We start from the raw sequence: 23501 nt of genomic DNA, 5'->3' as shown, positions 1-23501 counted from the left end.
GTGACTACAGCATCAATAACAATCAGCTCATTGTTACCATTACATGCGTGTGATCTGTGGCGTTCATGAGTGGGTGCAGGAAAAAAAACGCTGGGTCAGCAACCAGGTGGACATCCAAACAATGGAGATGTGGGTCCAGCACTCCATGGAAAATTAAAAACAATATTTATTTCAGGCTATATTAAAAAACAGATATGAGTGTGTTTACAATTTCACACCTATTATGGCTTCTAATCAGAGCATGCTTTAGATTTTCAGTCTATGATAACAGAGATACCAACCTACAAACCAGAGGGACCAACCTACAAATACTCCGGACACTTTACCGGTGCTGAAGGTTTGAGCACCAAGTTGGAAGGCTTATCTGCTCCAGCTCCAGGCTTATCTGTTCCAGCTGCTATATCCTGGAAGCCACTGTGCAAAATATGGGCACCACTCTCTATTTTGTATTTGGGGGTGCTTTTTCCAGCTTTAACACATGGCGGCAGATGCTAAACTATTAACACACCTTACACTACTGCACAATGATAGCATAATCCTTCTCTGTCCAGATACCTGGCTATATAACACAATGACAGCATAGTTCTTTTCTGTCCAGATACCTGGCTATATTACACAATGACAGCGTAGTCCTTCCCTGTACGGATACCTGGCTATATCACACGATGACAGTGTAGTCCTTCTCTGTCCAGATACATGGCTAAATTACACAATGACAGCATAGTCCTTTTCTGTCTAGATACCTAGCTATATTGCACAATGATAACGTAGTCCTTCTCTGTCCAGCCTCCTGTCTATATATATCAAATGATGACAGTGTAGACTTTCCCTGTCCAGATACCTGGCTATATCACACAATGACAGCATAGTCCTTCTCTATCCAGATACCTGGCTATATCGCACGATGACAGCGTAGTCCTTCTCTGTACGGATACCTGGCTATATCACACGATGACAGCGTAGTCCTTCTCTGTACGGGGACCTGGCTATATCACACTATGACAGTGTAGTCCTTCTCTGTCCAGATACCTGGCTATATCACACAATGACAGCATAGTCCTTTTCTGTCAAGATACCTAGCTATATTGCACAATGATAACGTAGTCATTCTCTGTCCAGCCGCCTGTCTATATATATATATATATATATATATATATATATATCACATGATGACAGTGTAGACTTTCCCTGTCCAGATGGCTGTCCTTCTCTGTGCAGATACCTAGCTATATTGCACAATGAAAGCATGGTCCTTCTCTGTCCAGCATAGTCCTTCTCTGTCCAGATACCTGCCTATATCGCACGATGACAGTGTAGTCCTTCTCTGTCGAGATACCTGGCTATAACGCACAGTGACAGTATGGTCCTTCTCTGACCAGATATCTGGCTAAATTGCACAATTACAGCATAGTCCTTTTCTGTCGAGATACCTAGCTATATAGGACAATGATAGCATAGTCCTTCTCTGTCCAGATGCCTGGCTATAGCACATGATGACAGTGTAGTCCTTCTCTGTCTAGATACCTGGCTATATCACACAATGACAGCATAGTTCTTATCTGTCCAGATACCTAGCTATATTGCACAATGATAGCGTGGTCCTTCTCTATCTAGATATCTGGCTATATCACACGATGACGGTGTAGTCCTTCTTTGTCCAGATATCTAGCTATATCACACAATGACAGTGTAGACTTTCTCTGTCCAGAAATCTGGCTATATCACACAATGACAGTGTAGTCCTTCTCTGTCCAGACATCTGGCTATATCGCACAATGGCTGTCCTTCTCTGTGCAGACATCTGGCTATATTGCACAGTGATAGCATGGTCCTTCTCTGTCCAGATACCTGGCTATATCACACAATGACAGTGTAGTCCTTTTCTGTCTAGATACCTGGCTATATTGCACAATGATAGTGTAGTCCTTCTCTGTCCACTGTCCAGATACTTGGCTATATTGCAGCTCAACAAAGATCTGGAGATCATATTGGCAGTTACAGGAGTGTTAGATGGCTGTGTGGGAACTGGTAAACTACATGACTCGTTGTTAGAATACTTCATATTCCATATTTCATACTTCTTAATACAAGGGTAAAATTTCACATGGCTAATTATGACAACTGAACCAAAAAATATAGCAAAAATAACAGAAAATGTAACCATAGAATTACACTTCTGCATTAAATTAGTTCATAGAAATTCCAGAATACTCCTACATAAAAGGAACTGACATCTCATTGTATCAGAGGATACTGGAACTTAAAATAATCACTTTATTTATGAAAATGATGATTGCACGGAACACTATGAGTGTGAGTAAGCACAACAGGGACTGAACAAAGGACGATTGTCCTCCTTTGTCTAGAGGAAGGTTAGCAAAAAGACTTTCATTATAGCAAGGTCTTCATCTCAGAAATCATGCAGGAGCCACACTAAGCGCCGGTTTAAAAAATACATACTGTATATTAAATAGGATCTCCTATCCATATGAGATGAAGATGGCTATTTACAATGCAAAACTCTTGTTTATTCTGGTCCATGCCCAGCGGTAAATTGTTACTAATGGGGTTTAGACTTGAAAATTGATGATGACCACTGGGGACCCCACTGACCCCCAGTGAATAAGATCTACAGAGCCAGGTCTGAATTCACTGCATTATAAAGTTCCATTCTTATCTTTTCATATATGAATTAAATGGGTGTTTTGACAAGACAACTCCTTTAAGGCTCTCACTTTTTGTAGCACTTTTGATTTCTTGTTTTAAACTGCATACAAGTCAATTTACTGCTTTGGACTACAGCTCAGTTAGTTACAATCAATCCAAAGTACCACACAAAGTCTAGATGTAGCTCCAAAACCAAGGACATCCTGGCGGTAAGATGGTCGCTGGGGCTCTGGAACCTCTGCTAATCTGGTTTACCTCCAAGGTAGGCTGCTATAATTAAAAAAGGAATTGTAGCAGACTAATGAGGTGTTAACATGGAGTCTGACAAAGCACAAACTGCTCTAGTGGATTTCTTCTCTGGATAACAGTGAGGAACTAATTTTTATGTCTCCTAGTAAGACCTATGGACAGGTGTCATCTTCTTAATACAACACCTTTAGGGTACGAACACATGGTACGTTAGTGATCCATGGGGTTGTGGCTGCGCTGTGGTCAAGAACGGTGCAGCCAATTAGCCCGCAGCTGCCTTTCATTTAACTAATGAAGAACGCACTGTATAGTTGGTCTTCATTGCTAATGCCATGTGTCAACTTCAATACCATTAACAACGAAGACGGATTATACAGTGTGGTCTTCATTAGTTAAATGAAAGGCAGCTGCGGGCTAATTGGCCGACGGTTCTTGAACGCAACACAGCCGCAACCCTACCTGATCACTACCGTGCCGTGTGGTCATACCCTTATATTTATTCAGAATAGCCTCAGTCTCCAAGAATAGGCCAAAATATTTTTGCGCTCCCATCAGATTTCTGTTGAAGTTCCATAATTTTTTAGAAGAATTGTGCCATAGACCAGTATTCCTCAACTCCGGTCCTCAGGGCCCAACTGCCGGTCATGTTTTCAAGATTTCCTTAGTGTTGAGCAGGTGATATAATCAGTGTCCATGCATCAGGACTTACCACAGATATTCATTTTGTGGGATATTTTGAAATTATGACCGGTAGGTGGGCCCTGAAAACTGGAGTTGAAGAACACTTCCGTAGACTATGCTGTTCCTGACATCAAAAATACCTCAACCTGGAAAGAAAAGGGAAAAGTACTCATGTGAACGGAGTTTATTTGGCTCTGAAAGAATTAAGAGGTCTGGTATCTCATTTCTCACAAAAAAAATTCTAAAACAGAACTAAAGAAAATAGGGAAGTTATGCATTACTATAATAAGAACGCTACTATATATACTGTGGATGCAAACCAGAAGTGACTGTATGTGCTCAGCATACTGCTCAAATCTTGTACATAGCTTACACAAAACGTAAGAGGAAGCTATCCAGACATCTGTATGTCCTTCTACAAATATGAGGACACTAAAAATACACTCTACCGCTCAGAGCTGCTAAGTACCAGTGGTAGATATGTTCAAAGTTACCTCTTAAATTTGCATAAGTTATTGTTTGCCTTATCTCGTTATTGAGAAATAAACATAAAACCCCGTCAAATTAGGTTAGGCTACAGTATAAAAACAATATACAGAATAGAAGCTAGTAGGATTCAATCACATAGAAAATGTACAGTTATTATACCTTTTAGAAGCCGGTGAATTCTGTAATGTTCCAGGTGAAATTAAACTATGATTAGAAGCCCTTTTAGGCTGCCTGTGCACAATGCGGTCCCGGCAGCAGGATCCATATGCTGTGCTGCATCTATAATTGTCGGACACCACCTGTACACGCTACTAAAAATATTTCATGACCAAGGAGCCTAGTGGTGCTCCACTAAATTTTAGATAAAAAAACACAACATGGTGTGACTTGGGTTAAAGAGAGTCTGTCACCTCCCTCGAGTGCTATTAAGAGCAGCAATATATGAGTAGTATTACCCCTGAGTGGCTATTACTGTGCACTGGCACTGTAATACATTGAGACAATCTCTTGGCCCATGCTTAGGAGTCCTCTCTATTATGTGCTCACAGCTCAGAAGTCCTGGCAATTCATTACAACTCTTATTTGTGGGCGCACAGTGAGGGGAAGAGTAAGAGTGCACACATAAAAATTAACATTCTAGTCTCACAGGAGCAGTACTATTACAACTCCTAATAGTGTCTGAAGGAGGTGATAGTTTCCGCTTAAATGCCCACAATAGCCATTTATTAAGTCTTAAGATTTGTGAAACATTTAGCAAAATGGCCTTGAGGCCAACCAAAAACATTGGGTCTGACACTTCTTAACATTCTATTATCCTTCGAATTCACCTTAGAAAATCCAGGTTTACCATTCTCTGTATCCTGACCTCTTTAGACCTTGACATCCTTATATGACCACTTCTCTCCCACCACTTGCCGCTATGACATCTCACAACAAACTGAACTATAATTAGAGGCCAAGCAGGCTGAAATGACAATGAGGACAAAGAGGGGGCCGTACCCATCCTCCACCCATAAGAAGCCTAGGGTTCCCCGAACCCTTAACCTTACCCCAGCTTTGTTGACCACCCTAGTCGTGTTTCCTTACATCCAACTAGTAGACTCTATTCACTCTTTACATAGAAAGTAAAATGGCTGCTGCATATGTGAGGACATGGAGAAAGGAACTCTGGGAAGGCGGGATCATCCATAATTCCATGCATGCAGCAAATCAGCAGCCAGCCAGCCCTGTGATGTCACAGCCCTATAAATAGCATCAGCCATCTTGGATTCTGCCATTTATCAGTGTACTTAGTGCAGGGACAGACGTCAGCAGGCGCCAGGGACAGTGGTAGAGAGAACACAAAACAATTTTCATAAGTCCCATAGTAGTGAGTGGAGACCAAGCTGTAAAAGCTTGGGCAACCTTCCATTCACCATTATGGGACTTCCGAAGTCCTATAAAGGTGAATGGAGGGTGGCCGCACATGAGTGGTTTTCTTTCCGTCCACTTTGGGCCCCTTTCTGGAGAGGTGAGACCTGAACCAATCAGACATTTATAGCAGATGCTAGCAATATTCCATAAATGTTCCAGATGGGAATACCCCTTTAAGTGATGATTTCATACGGCAAATACCATATAGTTCCACCATTTTACTTCCAATACATCAAAACGTGAGACTGTAACAGAGTATTTTCTCATTATGTGCACAATGCTAATCAGCTAATCTTATTTTTCAGATTAATTCACTCTTTAACGATGTGTGGTAAGTTGTTCATTTTTACCTCAATTTATTGTAGCATTGACGTGTAGGTGTTTCTAATTATATGACTCCTAGATTACAGATTCTAACCACCCCGTTCATAGAAAAAGCCTTTTCAGGAAAAAAATAAATGAGGGAGGCAAAGCAGTAATTATAGGAGCAGCATTAGGAGCGTATGTTGTCAAAATGTACAATGAGTAAATGTTAGGAAGCTTATCTGCGACACCCCTAACGGCTCCGAATATCATTTCTCAATGAAACCTTTTAAAAATGGGGATCTTTGGTCTTGACTGTCACCCACAATACAGTATGTGACAAAATTGTGCATTAAAGGGGGAATGTTTATGGGAAGAAGGGAAGAAATCTAACCTTTTCCATGTGTTTCATGCATTACCTTACACCTGCATGTCATTGTACTTTCATACACAGTCACATTTTAGTTATAGGCAACCTAGGCTACCACCCTGGTACCACCATATCTCTAGGGGGCACTCACACTTCCCTCATATTGTGTTGTTTAATCCGTCCAGCCCAGTCTATGGCAATAGCAATTTGTAATTATCATACAGAATGCTACTATCCCCTCTCCCAAATCAGGGGTTCGGAGGTACTCTTAAAGTGGACATGCCAACCTTTATGGCGTGTCTGTTAAAAAAAAAAGATTTGTATTCTTTATGGCATAACAATTCCAAAACATCTTTTCTTAGAATTCTGTATTGTGCTATTCTTCATATTCCTCTGTTATTCCTTCTATTAATGTGTAAGTAAACTGACAACTCATTACTAGTATAGGCTGTGTCCCAAAGTCAGTGTGTTGGTGGGAATCCACTCCTCTGACGAGGAAACTAGCAATGCCCAGTTGTCAATTCCTAATTTGATCCACAGCAGTTTACAAGTCTTTCCACCTGTGCTGGAGCTACAACTATACAGCTGATAGGCAAGGGTGGGGGCGTCGGACCCCCGCCAGTCTGATATTGATGGCCTATACAGAGGCCATCAATGTAAAAATCCTGGACAACACCTTTAAGATAAGTATGATTGATTAAGAAAAAAAATTGACAAATCTGACAAATAGGAACAAGGGGACTGGGAGATAAAACTAAAGTAGAATAAAATATAACCTTTCCAACAATTTAGATTTCTCTGGTCTTTTAAAGCTGCATTTTAGTCTATGGACTTTCTTTTATTAATATATTCTAGTCTATGGTCTTTCTTTTATTGGCATTTTAGTCTATGGAATTTCTTTTACTAATGTATTTTACCACTGTATTTTAGTCTATAGTCTTTCTTTTATTGGTATTTTAGTGTATGGTCTTTCAGTAATTTATTTTACCATGGTATTTTAGTCTATAGTCTGTCTTTTATTGGTATTTTAGTCTATGGTCTTTCTTTTACCACCGTTTTTTGTACATGTTTTACAATGGCATCTTCAATGCATTGCTTGTCAGAGTAATTGCTGCTTATATACTGAATGTTTTAGAGTTGTCAAAATGGCCGCCCCCGGGCGATCCTTGGACAGCACTAATGTATGACAAGGTAATATAAGTAACCAAGCAGCTATGTTTGATCTACCTGCCATCTATCCATCATTAAAATTGCAATTCAGAAATCAAACCTTTGTTTTTAGCTGGCCATGGATTAAATTAATACTTTTCCAAAGAGAATATGGTTTGAGGTAAGGGAAATTCAAGATGTATCATCACCATTATAGGAAGGCATGAAGATCTGCATGAGGAACATATAGATCTGTAGGGGTAGGGTCTATGTAAATGGTGAAGTGTTTTTTTTAGAGATCATCTAGACGTGTGTTAAGTCAATAGAACAATCACATTGAAGCCCCACCATTCGTACCTAATTTACAATTAATTTTAAAGACTGATTTTCCAGTCCACATGCTGTCCAAGTGTAGAATGGAGATCACCTGGACTGAGCACTGTCCTATTAAAGTTAGTGGGACAGTTCACACAAACGATTTTCCGCACGGACAATCAGCTCATGCACCACCCAGCTCCGATTTTTTTCGCAATATTCATTCACTCAAGTGAAAATGGATAGCACATGGACACCATCTCTCTGTGGTCACTTAAAAAAAAAATTGTCTATGTTTTCCAGCCAAAACGTGGAGGAATTAACACTATTTGACTGAATTCACGTTAGACAAACAAAGGACACTTTAAAACAATCTTTAGACAAATTTAAAAAAATTCCTTTGGCGGTCCCCTGTAAACAAGCTAAACCCATGGTAGAAGGGATAAGAAGTTGCCAAACCACTCTGGTGCTGCTTATCTCAACAAATAGTTGTAGATATCAGAGTCAAGAAAATTTAAATTAACAGCCATGTTGAGAATACTGGACATACAACATAATTTATAACCTAAGGGACTCCATATTTTACATCTGCAATCCTCTGGTGAAGCTGGTGGCGAGTGGGACTACAATGAAGAAATGAACAATGGGGTAAGGAGTGCATCACCATGACAGGAGATGGGGTTTGTAAACTCGATGCACGTTGTCACCACCTTGTCATGGCGCAGGTTACATTTATTATGTAACCATTTACCCCAAGCTTTTCCCAAAAATATCCAGCTACAATAATGAAACACTACTCCATCTGCAATATGGAGCACCCAGAGAGGAAGCAGGATTTGTGAGTGGTTTCTGATATAAGGCAGCAGGATGAAGGTATGTTATATTGCTGCACACCTGGACACTCTTGGATTATATTAGTCAGGCAATGAGGCTGTGGGCTTTCCATGTACTTCAATGACATATTATTAGAGGCAGGTGAAATAGGATGTATATGGCATGAATAATGTTTGGGGTGACTATGTATTTTCCATATTCTATATACAATTGTCATGGATGCAGTGGTAGAACTGTCCATTCTGATGAAGAAGTAGACAAAGACTATATTGTGATGAATTACCATGAAATCTGATTACCAGATGGTACGTACAGTACCTATGTCTATTAATATTAAAAGTATCCAAAAGTGAGGCCCATAGGCTTGAACCCACATGCAGCCCTTCCATGGGCTACAGATAGAATTTAGGCATTTCTAGGCCTTTACCAAACTCTTAAAGTGTGTGGTAAGTGTACGTCTTACTGAACATCTCCCACACACTAGTAATGTCCTAATTAGTACTGTCCATCACATGAGGTAGACTGATGTACAGGTGGATTACGTGCTGCTGTATTTACATAGATGTAGCAGAGCTGAGTAGTTATGCGGACTGTACTGTCTGCCATAATGTAGATGGCTTAGGCTGTGTTCACATCTCTGTCAGAGTTGATCCAGCTGCCTGATCTGACAAAAACCGCTGCATGCTGGGGTATTTGTCCGGCCGAAAACCGGCATTTATGCTAGAAAGGGGGCCGGATCACTGCCGGATCTCATTACATTTAAGGGGGATCTGGCGGTAAACTGGAGAATCTGTCAATAACGGAGATGTGAACGGGGCCTTAACTGCAGTCCCATGGAAATGATTTATTTATTTTTCCCACTTATATAGCGCTGACATATTCCGCAGAGCTGTACAGACCTTATCATTGCTTTCTGTCTCCAAAGGAGCTCACAATCTAATTTCTCTTTGGAGTATGGGAGAAACCGGAGTACCCGGAGGAAACCCACCCAAACACTGGAAGAACATACAAACTCCATGCAGATGTTGTCCTTGGTCGGATTCAAACCTAGGACCCCAGCGCTGCCACCGTGCTGCCCACACGATAACACATGTTATCACATGAAATCACAGATAGCACATGATGAGGTTATTAGATATATATCCACCTAGCGTCAAACCACCTGTGCATCAAATATCAATATAAATATCCATATAATACATTATAGATAGAGAAGCACAGATTTATATATATATATATATATATATATATATTTATATATATATATACGTGCATTAACAGCAACATTATATATGTGTATAAAGAAATGTATTAGATAGATGATAGATATATTAGAAGATAGATAGATAGATGGATTCTGATACATTGTATACATTGTGTCACATAAAATATGAACTTAAATAATAGATAAACATTTAAATGGAAAAGAAGACGAGAATCCAGAAATCCTCCATAAAGGAGAAGTTGTGAGATGCTGTGCGTTATAATGAGAGCATGCGGTTACGTCTTACCTGGGCTGATCATACTATGCATTCTGTGCTGTGCCAGGAGCTTGTCACGACCAGATACCCCATCTGAGGAAAAACAGGATTCACTCTCATAAATGGTCTGCAGCATATTCCAGTCACTGTGTGTAGTTCAGACACATGAAAGCTTCATCACTCTTCTGTATGGAAGCGACCCCCTCAGCAGTGTTAACTCCTCCACAGGGGGAGGAGGAGGCTCTCATACACTTTGACAATTATTCCATTTTTACACACATATTTACTGTGCTAACTACCCTCACGGATGCTGCTTCTGCAAGGAGCTGTCAGAGGCGAGGAGATGATACCTAGGATCTCTGGTTGTCCTGAGAGCAGGTGCAACAGGAGGCTGGAGCCTCAGGGTTTCCTCTGTCTCAGTAATGAAAGGCAGCATGAAATAAGAGGATGAAAAGCGTGAAAATAAAGCTGAGGACGGATAAATATGTCCGCTCTACTGAGAGAGGAACAAGGACACAGCCAGCAGCCCCCTGAGGAAGTGCGAGCCCTGTCCTGTATCTGTGGCTTTTCCTCCTTGCATGTGCTTCCTCCCTCTCGCCCTGTCTCGCTCCTTCTGCCTGGCTTTACAGTAAAGTTGGCTAAAGCTGGTGATAACTCATTTGCATGTGAATCAACAACAGCGTGGCCTACAGAGTCAAAAATAGAACAATGGCCAGCCCCAGCCAAAAATAGGTCAAGCAGGGCCGAGTGATCGGAGCCTACATTAATGGATTTAAAAATATCACAGCAAACACAGCTGTCCGGTCCCTGTCTCAGGAGGAACACAGCCAGTCCTCTAAGGTGCAATCATTAACATTTGACAAGTAGATAGACCTACTAGTCAAACCAGAACAGTACATGCTGACAAAGTATAGACCAATATGTAGAAAATAAAGAGGTGTAGCCTGAAGCCTCCTGAGATCCAAACCCTCTGAGAGGGCCCAAACTATTGGGACTGTTTATAGGACTGTTGTCAGATGACCACCGTATATCTGAAGATCAGCCAGCTGGAGGTCTGGCTTCCAGACGCATGAAGACTGTGGTAGTTGTGAGGGTTAATAGGTTATAGTCCCATCTGAACCTTGATGCATGAGCCGGCCTAAAGGCCCTGTCCCTGTGGACCCTCTAAAAGGACACAAACTATTGGGACTCTTCATGGGATTGCTGTGAGATGACCACTTTGTGTGAAGATCAACCAGCTGGAGGCCTGGCATTCAGACGTTTAAAAACTGTGGTAATTGTGAAGTGCATAGGGTATAGTCCCACCTAAACCCTGTCCCCCATGAACCTTCTAACAGGGCCCAAACTATTGGGACTGTTTATAGGACTGCTGTCAGATGACCACCGTATATCTGTAGATCAGCCAGCTGGAGGTCTGACTTCCAGACAGTATGAAGACTGTGGTAGCTGTGAGGGTGCATAGGTTACAGTCTCATCTGAACCCTGATGCATGAGCGGGCCTAAAGGCCCTGTGCCCCATGAGGGCTAAGCAGCGTTATAAATGGACAATGCTGAGGTATCATGAAAACTATACCAAATACAGGAAAACAAATACCCATTCAATTGAAATGTTGTGTTGTATTTAACTCCTAGTTTGCTACAATGGCTGAATCTGACAGTTAATTGGATTTTGATCCTCCTTTATACAGTGCTTCCCCTAATTCCTGTATTTGCATTTTGCTCCTTGATCTTCACTGTTTTTACATCTTTTTTCTCTTCAATATATCATAAAGAAACTTGAAACTTTTCTAGGAACCACATAAAAAAATGTCCCAAAAGAAGCCCACTTCCATGGTGGCAATAACCACACATATTAAAGCAGTTGTCCAGAATTAGACAAAGCTTTTTTTATTCCCAAAAACAGCGCCACATCTGTCCATGGGCTATTTCTGGTATTGCAGCTCAGCTTCCTTGAATTGAATGGGGATGAGCTGTAATACCACATGCAGTCTGTGGACAGGTGTGGGGCTGTTTTTAGAAAAAATACAGCCAACTTTTTCTAGTCTTTAACAACCCCTTTAACTTTCATTTGTTTTTAAAATAGTTTTTATTGGGGGTGCAGAAGTAGCGATGCTGAGCTTTGTAGGCCCCTCTGCCACATAAGAAGACACCAGTAATATAAATGGCACATAGTAGGTGGGGGCTAATATAGATCTGGTATTTGGGTCGTGGAGCTATTTTTTTCCTTCTTGTTCACACAGTATTGTTTTTGCATGCATGCTTTTCTTTTTTTCTGAACTGGGAAAGGCCAGAATCACATACGTATTTTTGGTACAGATTCAGAATTTAAACCAGTCTAAAGGAAGGTTACTTCAGGGGAAATGTGGTGTTACATGGTAGCCAGTCAAATGAATGCCCAACCATGTAATCCATGGACAGACCAGGTCCACCACAGCAAAAATAAGCCCTTTTAGGAAACATTAAAGGGGTTTTCTGACATTGGACAAAATCTTACCAAAAGGATAAATGCCAAAACAAAATGCTCATTCTTAGGCCTCATGCACACGGCAGTATTTTTTCACGGTCCGCAAAACAAGGTTCCGTTGTTCCGTGATCCGTGTCCGTTTTTTCTTCCGTGTGTCTTCCTTGATTTTTGGAGGATCACCAGACCAGAAAAGTGAAAAAAAAGTCTGCCTTGAAAATGATAGGAAAAAAACTGATGACAATCTTGTGTGCCTCCGTGTTTTTTCACGGACCCATTGACTTGAATGGGTCCGCGAACCGTTGTCCGTCCAAAAAATAGGACAGGTCATATTTTCTTGACGGACAGAAAACACGGATCACGGACGCGGATGACAAACAGTGCATTTTCCGAGTTTTCAACGGACCCATTGAAAGTCAATGGCTCCGCAGAAAATCACGGAAAACGGAACAACGGACACGGATGCACACAACGGTCGTGTGCATGAGGCCTAAAAGTCCTGTCCTTCCCACTAAAGCCGATGACTCACTGCGATATTCAGGTATTGTAAACAAAGCCTGGTGGGGAGGACATGAATGGGGGGGGGGGGTGTAATATATTTTCCTGATCTGGCTACATTTTGTTTGATCTCTGACATCCACTTTAAGGGTATCGGTTCCATTCCTGGGGTTGTCCCTGTAGAATCTGTATGAATTTCTCCAAGCCCCGTTGAGATCAGTAGGTACAGTTGTAGGCATTTCTGCAACAAATTTGCCATGTTTGAATATACCCCATGACATCAGGCCGTAGTGCGGTACTGCAATTTTAAACTTTTGACCAATAACAAGTTAGAAACTACAAATTGGCGTGGTATTAAAAAGCAGGAAGTGCTCAACCCCATATGCAGTGGTGCATCTATACCGGGGGGGCAGATCCTGCACTTGTGGCCCGTTGCTAATGGCAATCCCCAGCAAAAATGCATACAATGGAGGATGCCTGCAGCGGACCACAAGTACCACAATGGACATCCTACACAGGATAGAAATTGTGTGGATGTGATAAGCAGTCAAAATAACATAACAAAAACAAAGACAGGTGCACTCTGCGGTCTTACTAACCCTCGTACTGGTGTAAAATTGAGAATTAGCCAACATATCCTGCTTGGAGGACATGTCTGAGCCCGAGCACCAGTACGAGGGTTAGTAAGACCGCAGAGTGCACCTGACTTTGTTTTTGTTATGTTACAATAACAAGTTAGGCTTCTTTCACACTTGCGTTCAGAGCGGATCCGTCTGGGGTCTGCCCAGACGGATCCGCTCATATAATGCAGACGATGGGATCCGTTCAGAACGGATCAGTCTGCATTATATTGTAGAAAAAATTCTAAGTGTGAAAGTAGCTGCAGACGGATCCGTCCAGACTTTACAATGAAAGTCAAAGGGGGACGGATCCGTTTGAAGATTGAGCCATATAGTGTCAAATTCAAACGGATCCGTCCCCATTGACTTACATTGTAAGTCTGGACGGATCCGTTTGCCTCCGAAGCAGCGTTCGGGTGTCCGCCTGCTGAGCGGAGCGGAGGCCAAACGCCGCCAGACTGATGCATTCTGAGCGGATCCGCATCCACTCAGAATGCATTAGGGCTGGACGGATGCGTTCGGGGCCGCTTGTGAGAGTCTTTAACCACCTCCCGACCGCTGTACGCAGATATGCGTCCGGGAGGTGGTTGCTTTACTCCTCCTGGACGCATATACGCGTCATCTCGTGAGAAGCGAGATTTCCTGTGAACGCGCGCACACAGGCGCGCGCGCTCACAGGAACGGAAGGTAAGCGAGTGGATCTCCAGCCTGCCAGCGGCGATCGCTCGCTGGCAGGCTGGAGATCCGAATTTTTTAACCCCTAACAGGTATATTAGACGCCGTTTTCATAACAGCGTCTAATATACCTCCTACCTGGTCCTCTGGTGGTCCCTTTTGTTAGGATCGACCACCAGAGGACACAGGTAGGTCAGTAAAGTCGCACCAAACACTACACTACACTACACCCCCCCCCCCCGTCACTTATTAACCCTTTATGAACCCCTGATCACCCATAATCACCCCATATAAACTCCCTGATCACCCCCTGTCATTGATCACCCCCCTGTCATTGATCACCCCCCTGTAAGGCTCCATTCAGACGTCCGCATGATTTTTACGGATCCATGGATACATGGATCGGATCCGCAAAACACATGCGGACGTCTGAATGGAGCCTTACAGGGGGGTGATCAATGACAGGCGGGTGATCACCCATATACACTCCCTGATCACCCCCCTGTCATTGATCACCCCCTGTCATTGATCACCCCCCTGTAAGGCTCCATTCAGACGTCCGCATGTGTTTTGTGGATCCGATCCATGTATCCATGGATCCGTAAAAATCATGCGGACGTCTGAATGGAGCCTTACAGGGGGGGGTGATCAGTGACAGGGGGGTGATCACCCTGATCACCCCCTGTCATTGATCACCCCCCTGTAAGGCTCCATTCAGACGTCCGCATGTGTTTTGTGGATCCGATCCATGTATCCATGGAGCCGTAAAAATCATGCGGACGTCTGAATGGAGCCTTACAGGGGGGGTGATCAGTGACAGGGGGGTGATCAGGGAGTCTATATGGGTGATCACCCCCCGGTCATTGATCACCCCCCTGTCATTGATCACCCCCCTGTAAGGCTCCATTCAGACGTCCGCATGTGTTTTGCGGATCCGATCCATGGATCCGTAAAAATTATACGGACGTCTGAATGGAGCCTTACCAGGGGGGTGATCAATGACAGGGGGGTGATCAGGGAGTCTATATGGGTGATCACCCCCCTGTCATTGATCACCCCCCTGTCATTGATCACCCCCCTGTCATTGATCACCCCCTGTAAGGCTCCATTCAGACATTTTTTTGGCCCAAGTTAGCGGAAATTTTTTGTTTGTTTTTGTTTTTTCTTACTAAGTCTCATATTCCACTAACTTGTGTCAAAAAATAAAATCTCACATGAACGCACCATGCCCCTCACGGATTCCAAATGTGTAAACATTTTTAGACATTTATATTCCAGACTTCTTCTCACGCTTTAGGGCCCCTAAAAAGCCAGGGCAGTATAAATACCCCACATGTGACCCCATTTCGGAAAGAAGACACCCCAAGGTATTCCGTGAGGGGCATATTGAGTCCATGAAAGATTGAAATTTTTGTCCTAAGTTAGCGGAAAGTGAGACTTTGTGAGAAAAAAACAAAAAAAATCAATATCCGCTAACTTATGCAAAAAAAAAAAAATTTTCTAGGAACTCGCCAGGCCCCTCATTGAATACCTTGGGGTGTCTTCTTTCCAAAGTGGGGTCACATGTGGGGTATTTATACTGCCCTGGCTTTTATGGGGCCCGAAAGTGTGAGAAGAAGTCTGGGATCCAAATGTCTAAAAATGCCCTCCTAAAAGGAATTTGGGCCCCTTTGCGCATCTAGGCTGCAAAAAAGTGTCACACATCTGGTATCGCCGTACTCAGGAGAAGTTGGGCAATGTGTTTTGGGGTGTCATTTTACATATACCCATGCTGGGTGAGAAAATATCTTGGTCAAATGCCAACTTTGTATAAAAAAATGGGAAAAGTTTTCTTTTGCCAAGATATTTCTCTCACCCAGCATGGGTATATGTAAAATGACACCCCAAAACACATTCCCCAACTTCTCCTGAGTACGGCGATACCAGATGTGTGACACTTTTTTGCAGCCAAGGTGGGCAAAGGGGCACATATTCCAAAGTGCACCTTTCGGATTTCACAGGCCATTTTTTACAGATTTTGATTGCAAGGTACTTCTTACACATTTGGGCCCCTAAATTGCCAGGGCAGTATAACTACGCCACAAGTGACCCCATTTTGGAAAGAAGACACCCCAAGGTATTCCGTGAGGGGCACGGCGAGTTCCTAGAATTTTTTATTTTTTGTCACAAGTTAGCGGAAAATGATGATTTTTCTTTTTTTTTCTTTTTTCCTTACAAAGTCTCATATTCCACTAACTTGCGACAAAAAATAAAAAATTCTAGGAACTCGCCATGCCCCTCACAGAATACCTTGGGGTGTCTTCTTTCCAAAATGGGGTCACTTGTGGGGTAGTTATACTGCCCTGGCAATTTAGGGGCCCAAATGTGTGAGAAGAACTTTGCAATCGAAATGTGTAAAAAATGACCGGTGAAATCCGAAAGGTGCACTTTGGAATATGTGCCCCTTTGCCAACCTTGGCTGCAAAAAAGTGTCACACATGTGGTATCGCCGTACTCAGGAGAAGTTGGGGAATGTGTTTTGGGGTGTCATTTTACATATACCCATGCTGGGTGAGAGAAATATCTTGGCAAAAGACAACTTTTCCAATTTTTTTATACAAAGTTGGCATTTGACCAAGATATTTTTCTCACCCAGCATGGGTATATGTAAAATGACACCCCAAAACACATTCCCCAACTTCTCCTGAGTACGGCGATACCAGATGTGTGACACTTTTTTGCAGCCAAGGTGGGCAAAGGGGCACATATTCCAAAGTGCACCTTTCGGATTTCACCGGTCATTTTTTACACATTTCGATTGCAAAGTTCTTCTCACACATTTGGGCCCCTAAATTGCCAGGGCAGTATAACTACCCCACAAGTGACCCCATTTTGGAAAGAAGACACCCCAAGGTATTCCGTGAGGGGCATGGCGAGTTCCTAGAATTTTTTATTTTTTGTCGCAAGTTAGTGGAATATGAGACTTTGTAAGAAAAAAATAAAAATAAAAAATCATCATCATTTTCCGCTAACTTGTGACAAAAAATAAAAAGTTCTATGAACTCACTATGCCCATCAGCGAATACCCTAGGGTGTCTACTTTCCGAAATGGGGTCATTTGTGGGGGTTTTTATACTGTCTGGGCATTGTAGAACCTCAGGAATCATGACAGGTGCTCAGAAAGTCAGAGCTGCTTCAAAAAGCGGAAATTCACATTTTTGTACCATAGTTTGTAAACGCTATAACTTTTACCCAAACCATTATTTTTTTGCCCAAACATTTTTTTTTTATCAAAGACATGTAGAACTATAAAGTTAGCGAAAAATTTATATATGGATGTCGTTTTTTTTGCAACATTTTACAGCTGAAAGTGAAAAATGTCATTTTTTTGCAAAAAAATCGTAAAATTTCGATTAATAACAAAAAAAGTAAAAATGTCAGCAGCAATAAAATACCACCCAATGAAAGCTCCATTAGTGAGAAGAAAAGGAGGTAAAATTCATTTGGGTGGTAAGTTGCATGACCGAGCGATAAACGGTGAAAGTAGTGTAGTGCCGAAGTGTAAAAAGTGCTCTGGTCATGAAGGGGGTTTCAGCTAGCGGGGCTGAAGTGGTTAAATGGAACTCACAAGCGGAGCCCCGAACGCAAGTGTGAAAGTAGCCTACGAGACATAAAGAAGAGTAACATAAAAAAGAATCTAAAAAGAAAACAGGGTTGTACACATCTCTTATAGTATACACATAAGGCTACTTTCAAGCTCGCGTTTGGTGCGGATCCGTCTTGTATCTGCACAGTCGGATTTGCACCAATAATGCAAACGCTTGTATCCGTTCATAACGGATCCGTTTGCATTATTCATTTAAAAAAAAGTCGGATCCGTCTTAACTTACATTGAAAGTCAATGGGGGACGGATCCGTTTTCATGTGCACCATATTGTGTCAGTGAAAAACGGATCCGTTCCCATTGACTTACATTGTAAGTCATGACGGATCTGTTCGTCTGACGATGCGGAGCCTGTTACCAAAACGCTCCAAGCTGCATTTTTGTGACCGTCTAAAAAACGCAACCAAGACCAAACGCAGCCAAATTGATGCATTCTGAACGGATCCTTATCCATTCAGAATGCATTGGGGCTTAACTGATCCGTTTTGGACGGCGTGTGAGAGCCCTGAAACGGATCTCACAGGCGGACCCAGAAACGCCAGTGTGAAAGTAGCCTAAAGAGAACCTTTCATCAGTTTTTACTTTATAAAAGCAATACCTCATTCTCTAGCCCGTGTTCCCTAGATGTCATATCGCAAATTTTTTTCATTATATGCTCCTCCATTGCTGTGCCCCTCGTTTTGTTTAGGCGCCCTGTATGCTAATTATTAGCATCGGAACAGGGAGGAGGAGACATCAGCTTTTCTCTGTGGGCGTCTCTTCTATCTGGCTGTGGCGCTGTCCAATCACAACGGAGCGCCTCTCACAAGATGAGCTGTTTTTTTTTTCAATGGCTGTGATTGGACAGCGCCACAGCCAGATAGAAGAGACGCCCACTGAGAAAAGCTGACGTCTCCTCCTCCCTGTTCCGATGCTATTAATTAGCATACAGGGCGCCTAAACAGAACGAGGGGCACAGAGGCGCAACAGAGGGGCATATCATGAAAAAGAGTAGCGATATGACATCTAGGGAACACGGGCTACAGTGTGAGGTATTGCTTTTATAAAGTAAAATCTGGTTAAGGCCCCTTTTCACTGCCCAATATTCATACGAATGCTTGTTATAAAGGTGGAGCCGATTACCCAATGAATGAGCAAAACGCTGGTACGGTTGCCTAAATTATCATTTGTGGGCAGCAGAGCATGGCGTCTAAACAGCACTCTGCTGTCTCCAAACAATGATTGTATATGGGGACGAGCGGTGACATTAACGATTCCTTCTCCCATACTGTGGAGGAGATCTGCATGTAAATACAGATTTGTCCTCCAGGTGATTGTCCAGATGGAAGTCGTCTTTCCCAACACTGTAATGCGGCCTTTATAGTATATTTCCAATTATTGTTGGGTCACCTGCACATTACAATAAAACAAAGATTGACGGGGGAGGGTTAAAACAAATCGGAAATGAGTTACCAAAGATAATGCTGTATAACTTTCTCTAGAAAGCCCAATTGTAATTCCCAGTTGGAACTCTGCAAGACTGAAGCCCCCAAACAACGCAAGTCTGTCAGCAAGTCACATTACAAATTATGGGTTGTGTGCATAAAACTATGGATGCGATGCTCTTCTCCCCCACACAAATTGCCTGCTAAGTACGTGATAAAAAACCTATGGTTAGAACATGTCATCATCTTGTCTTCTCACTCACAGGCGGTCACCTCTAATAAGGTAGCGGTTAGAATCAAACCAAGTGCAGACCCCTACTTGAGATTTGGCCTCATATACAATCCCGTATAGTTAATGCTAATATTAGGTTTACTGTCTCTAGGAAATGATTTGACAGTAGTTTCTTTTAAATGTATGCAGAATTTAAAGGGGCTGATCACAGGGTATAGGACCTTCAGCGAATAACTGTAATCCATTTGGGAATCCAGGAACAAGTGTTCATGGTAAGCACCCGACTGCTTATGGAGGGTGATAAGAGACTGGGGGTTTTTCCTAATTCCCTTTGCCCCCCCCCCCCCCCAGTTAATAAGGGTCATGGCCCTGTTTAGGAGTTAGGAGCAGAATGGGAGGAGAAGGGTGGAAGGAGTTAATTGGATAGCCTTCCCATGATTCATCAGGAGAAGGGGCGGTGTTGGAGGCTATATATTCCTGGAATTGCACCCGTCACTTCCTCTTGACGGTGGATGCACTGGTTTCCCGTTGGACCTCCCTGTGAGATCGCGGTGGTTGGACGGACTGGATCCGTATTGTTCCTCATGTGAGGTTATTCTTTTGTGTTAAAAAAATTATATAATAATAATAATAATAATAATTAAATGTAAAAAAAAAAGAAAATAATAATAAATAAATAAAATGAGAATAAAGAACAGTGATAAAAAATAAATAAAAAAAATAGGAATATATATTGTGATATATATGATATGAGAACAAGTCACAGCTGGCGGTAAATAATTCAGTATGGAATGTGGTTATGGCGCAAGGCAGACTTGCCCGCTGGGAGGCCAGCGGCTGGCATACTGCGCCATTTACAGTTATGGTGTTTATCGTTAAATAAAGAAAGCTGTGGCCGATCATCACCCAGCATTAAAAGGAAAATGGTTGTCAGTCTGTTATTTTAGGTAAAGGGGTTGTGAATAGGCCTGACCGGGTGGCCCTTCCCTCAGGGGTTAATCCTTATTTACCAACAGTCTTTTCCCTGCAGTGCCTCCACAGGCAAAATGAAGGACACAGAGGTGGAAGATAACATATCCCTATCATCGCCTGAAGAGGCAGCCATCTTCCTATATGAGACACCAGTCTCTGGAACTGCAAATGGTACTTATGAATGTGCACAACCAGCTCTTAACTACTACAAAGGGTGACTAGGATGTCAAACACCCCTGCGTCATTAGCTATATGAAATGTGTTTGAATATAACAAATAGGAGATTTCAATTGAAGTATCATTGCAAAATATACGCAATGAAAATATTGTTCAGTTTTTTTTGTACATATATTTTCCTCTCTGGTAGCGCCCCCTGCTGTTTTTAATGTGGATGAAATATTGGTCCAACTTCAGCATTCAGTGGTGGACCAGACAAGCTCAGTAGCTTTCTTGCTCCCTTCCTCCTCTCAGTGCCAGGGTAGTGATCACATAGTGCAGCAGTGATGCCGCCCAAACAACTTTCCTTAAGGCTTCATGCACACGAACGTATTTTGTTTCCGTGTCCTTTCCGTTTTTTTTGTAGATAGGATGTGGACCCATTAATTTCAATGGGTCCGTAAAAAATGCGGACAGCACACCGTGTGCTGTCCGCATCCATATGTCCGTTCGGTAGCCCCGCAAAAAATATAGAACATGTCCTATTTTCCGGACAAGCATAAGCATTGTTACAATGGATTCGCCCCCCCAAAAAAAAGGATGCAACACGGATGTCACACAGACGTCATTCGTATTTTTGGCGGATCCGCATTTTGCGGACTGCAAAATACATACAGTCGTGTGCATGTACCAGATATTCCATGTACCAGATATTCTATTAGATGGCAAATTTGTCCTGTCTCAAATGTTAATACCTTAACCAACCACCAGGGTTAGTATAGGCATCTGTCAGTAGATTTGTACCTATGAACCTGGCTGACCTGTTTCATGTGCGCATAGCAGCAGAAGACATCTGTGTTGGTTCTATGTTCATATGTGTCCGAAATATGATGTTTTACATGCAAATGAGCCTCTAGGAGCAACAGGGGCGTTGCCATTACACCTAGAGGCTCAGCTCTCTCTGCAACTGCTGCATCCTCTGCACTTTGATTGACAGGGCCAGGCAGTAAAAGCATCATCATGTCTGGCCCTTTAATAACTGAAAAGTAATGATGAAGCTAATAAATATTAGTCAAATATGTCCATAGCGCTGATACTAATCTGAATACAGTAGTAGCATTTACTATGGACTATAAAATCGAATAATTACAAAAAAAAAATTAAAAACAACTTACCACCCTACTGCTGCTGACTAGAGATTAGCGAATTATTGAAAAGTTTGATTGATTTCGAAAAAAAATTGCTTTGTGACAAATTACTTCGTCACGAAGCGCATTTTTTGTAAGTAGCTGGTGCAATGACAGGGAGCTGCAATAGCGCTGCTCTCCATCATTGTGCCCCTCAGTGTAAAAACAGTGTAAAATTAACATAAAAAATAAATCAATCAAACTTACCGCCTCCATTTGCTCGCGACGGGCCGGCCGCCGCCACCTTGCTTGAAGATCTGGCACGAAATCTCCTGCAGCACGAGATGATGTCATCACGTCGGCTGGCGCGGTGATGTCATATGTCACCACGAACGGGATTTTGGCCGAGATCTTCAATCAAGATGGCGGCCCGTCGCGAGCAAATAGGAGCGGTAAGTTAGAATTTTTTTACAATATTTTAGAATAAATCTATTCACTAACACGAAGCACGAGGAAATTCGGCTTCGAGGAAACTCAAATTTATCCTGAAATTCCGATAGAATTTCACTTCATAAGATTCGATTCGCTCATCTCTACTGCTGACCCCAGCAAACCGGATCTACTGTATATACTGTAAGAAATATATACTACACAATATAGAAAAATATATCTAGTCTACTATAAGTATCTCATTATCACATCATTGCTCTCTGAAACCTCTGAAATCTTTAGAACTGCATCTATAGAAAATTTTTGTCGACACAGACATTATGGGAGGTATAACAGTTTCTGGGCCTCAATGTAAAACCTGCAACTTAGGCTTTATTCACAGTTACGTTGGTATTCAAGTAGCTGATCCAACAGAAGGTCAGGAGTTCACCGTATCCGGCATTGCTGGATATGACCACATACCGTATGATCCCCGTCACTATAATGGAATCTGGCAGGGTTCCAGATGCTTTTCCAGCATAAATGTGGGGTTTCTCCTGGATAAATACTGCTGCATGAAGAGGTTTTTGTCCAGCCAACAACCGGAATTTATGCCGGAACAGACTAAGGAAATGGTCTGCCGGAATGTGACCACAACTGTAAACTGGGCCTTACTGAGTGCCAGTTATAATACCGGTGTCTTCTTAAAGGGAATGTGTCATCACATATAATCGCTCTATATTACATTTTATGTGAGGCAAGTGTCACGAATAAAGGGGAGGAGAGGGACACAGAACTAGGCCTCAAGGCTAGGGAGAGCGGAAAGGTCACCTCCTAGGAAACCCCTAAACCTGGCCCTGACTCCTGTCAGTTTGTATAGACCCTGAAGGTGGGAAAATACATACGCCGGAACCTAGACCCTAGGTGCCCTTGAAGCAGTGAAAGGGAATGAGGCTGCTGGTTCCTTCCCAGGTGAACGAACCAGCGTCTCCCTGAGGCCTAGTAACAACAAGCACAGGGGAACAACCAAATACAAAGAGCAGTACAACTTAACTTAAAGAAAATGGATGAGTAGGAACATAGGAAAGGTCCACACACCAACTCTTGCAAATCCAAGCAGAGAACATCAACCGCATGGTATGAAGTGTGAGACCAAACTAAATAGGGAAGGCAGTAATGACCACAGCTGCCCCTGACAAGAGGTGTGGTCATTACCAAGCAACAACACTGAGAATCAAAAAATTGTCAGTTAACCCCGTGTGCAGCCAGTATCTCAGATTTTCTAACCTCTGTCACAGGAGGTACTGTGACAG

The 23501-nt window shown here is 42.5% G+C and overlaps 1 protein-coding gene across 3 annotated transcripts in view; it reads right to left on the bottom strand.

Annotated features, from left to right (window-relative positions):
• The window catches only part of HDAC9 (histone deacetylase 9), a 503853-nt gene that overhangs the window by 193687 nt on the left and 286665 nt on the right, over positions 1–23501 (bottom strand). For 2 of the 3 annotated variants that reach the window (XM_044293917.1, XM_044293915.1), the window contains exon 2: positions 9982–10044. In XM_044293917.1, the coding sequence (XP_044149852.1) occupies positions 9982–10044 (63 nt within the window). Of the gene's footprint in view, positions 1–9981; positions 10045–10250; positions 10538–23501 lie in introns of those variants that run through there. The other variant, XM_044293916.1, reaches the window with a different exon arrangement.

The sequence above is a fragment of the Bufo gargarizans genome, chromosome 5, assembly GCF_014858855.1.
Source record: "Bufo gargarizans isolate SCDJY-AF-19 chromosome 5, ASM1485885v1, whole genome shotgun sequence".
Taxonomy (NCBI): domain Eukaryota; kingdom Metazoa; phylum Chordata; class Amphibia; order Anura; family Bufonidae; genus Bufo; species Bufo gargarizans.
This window is presented reverse-complemented; position numbering and strand designations above follow the sequence as displayed.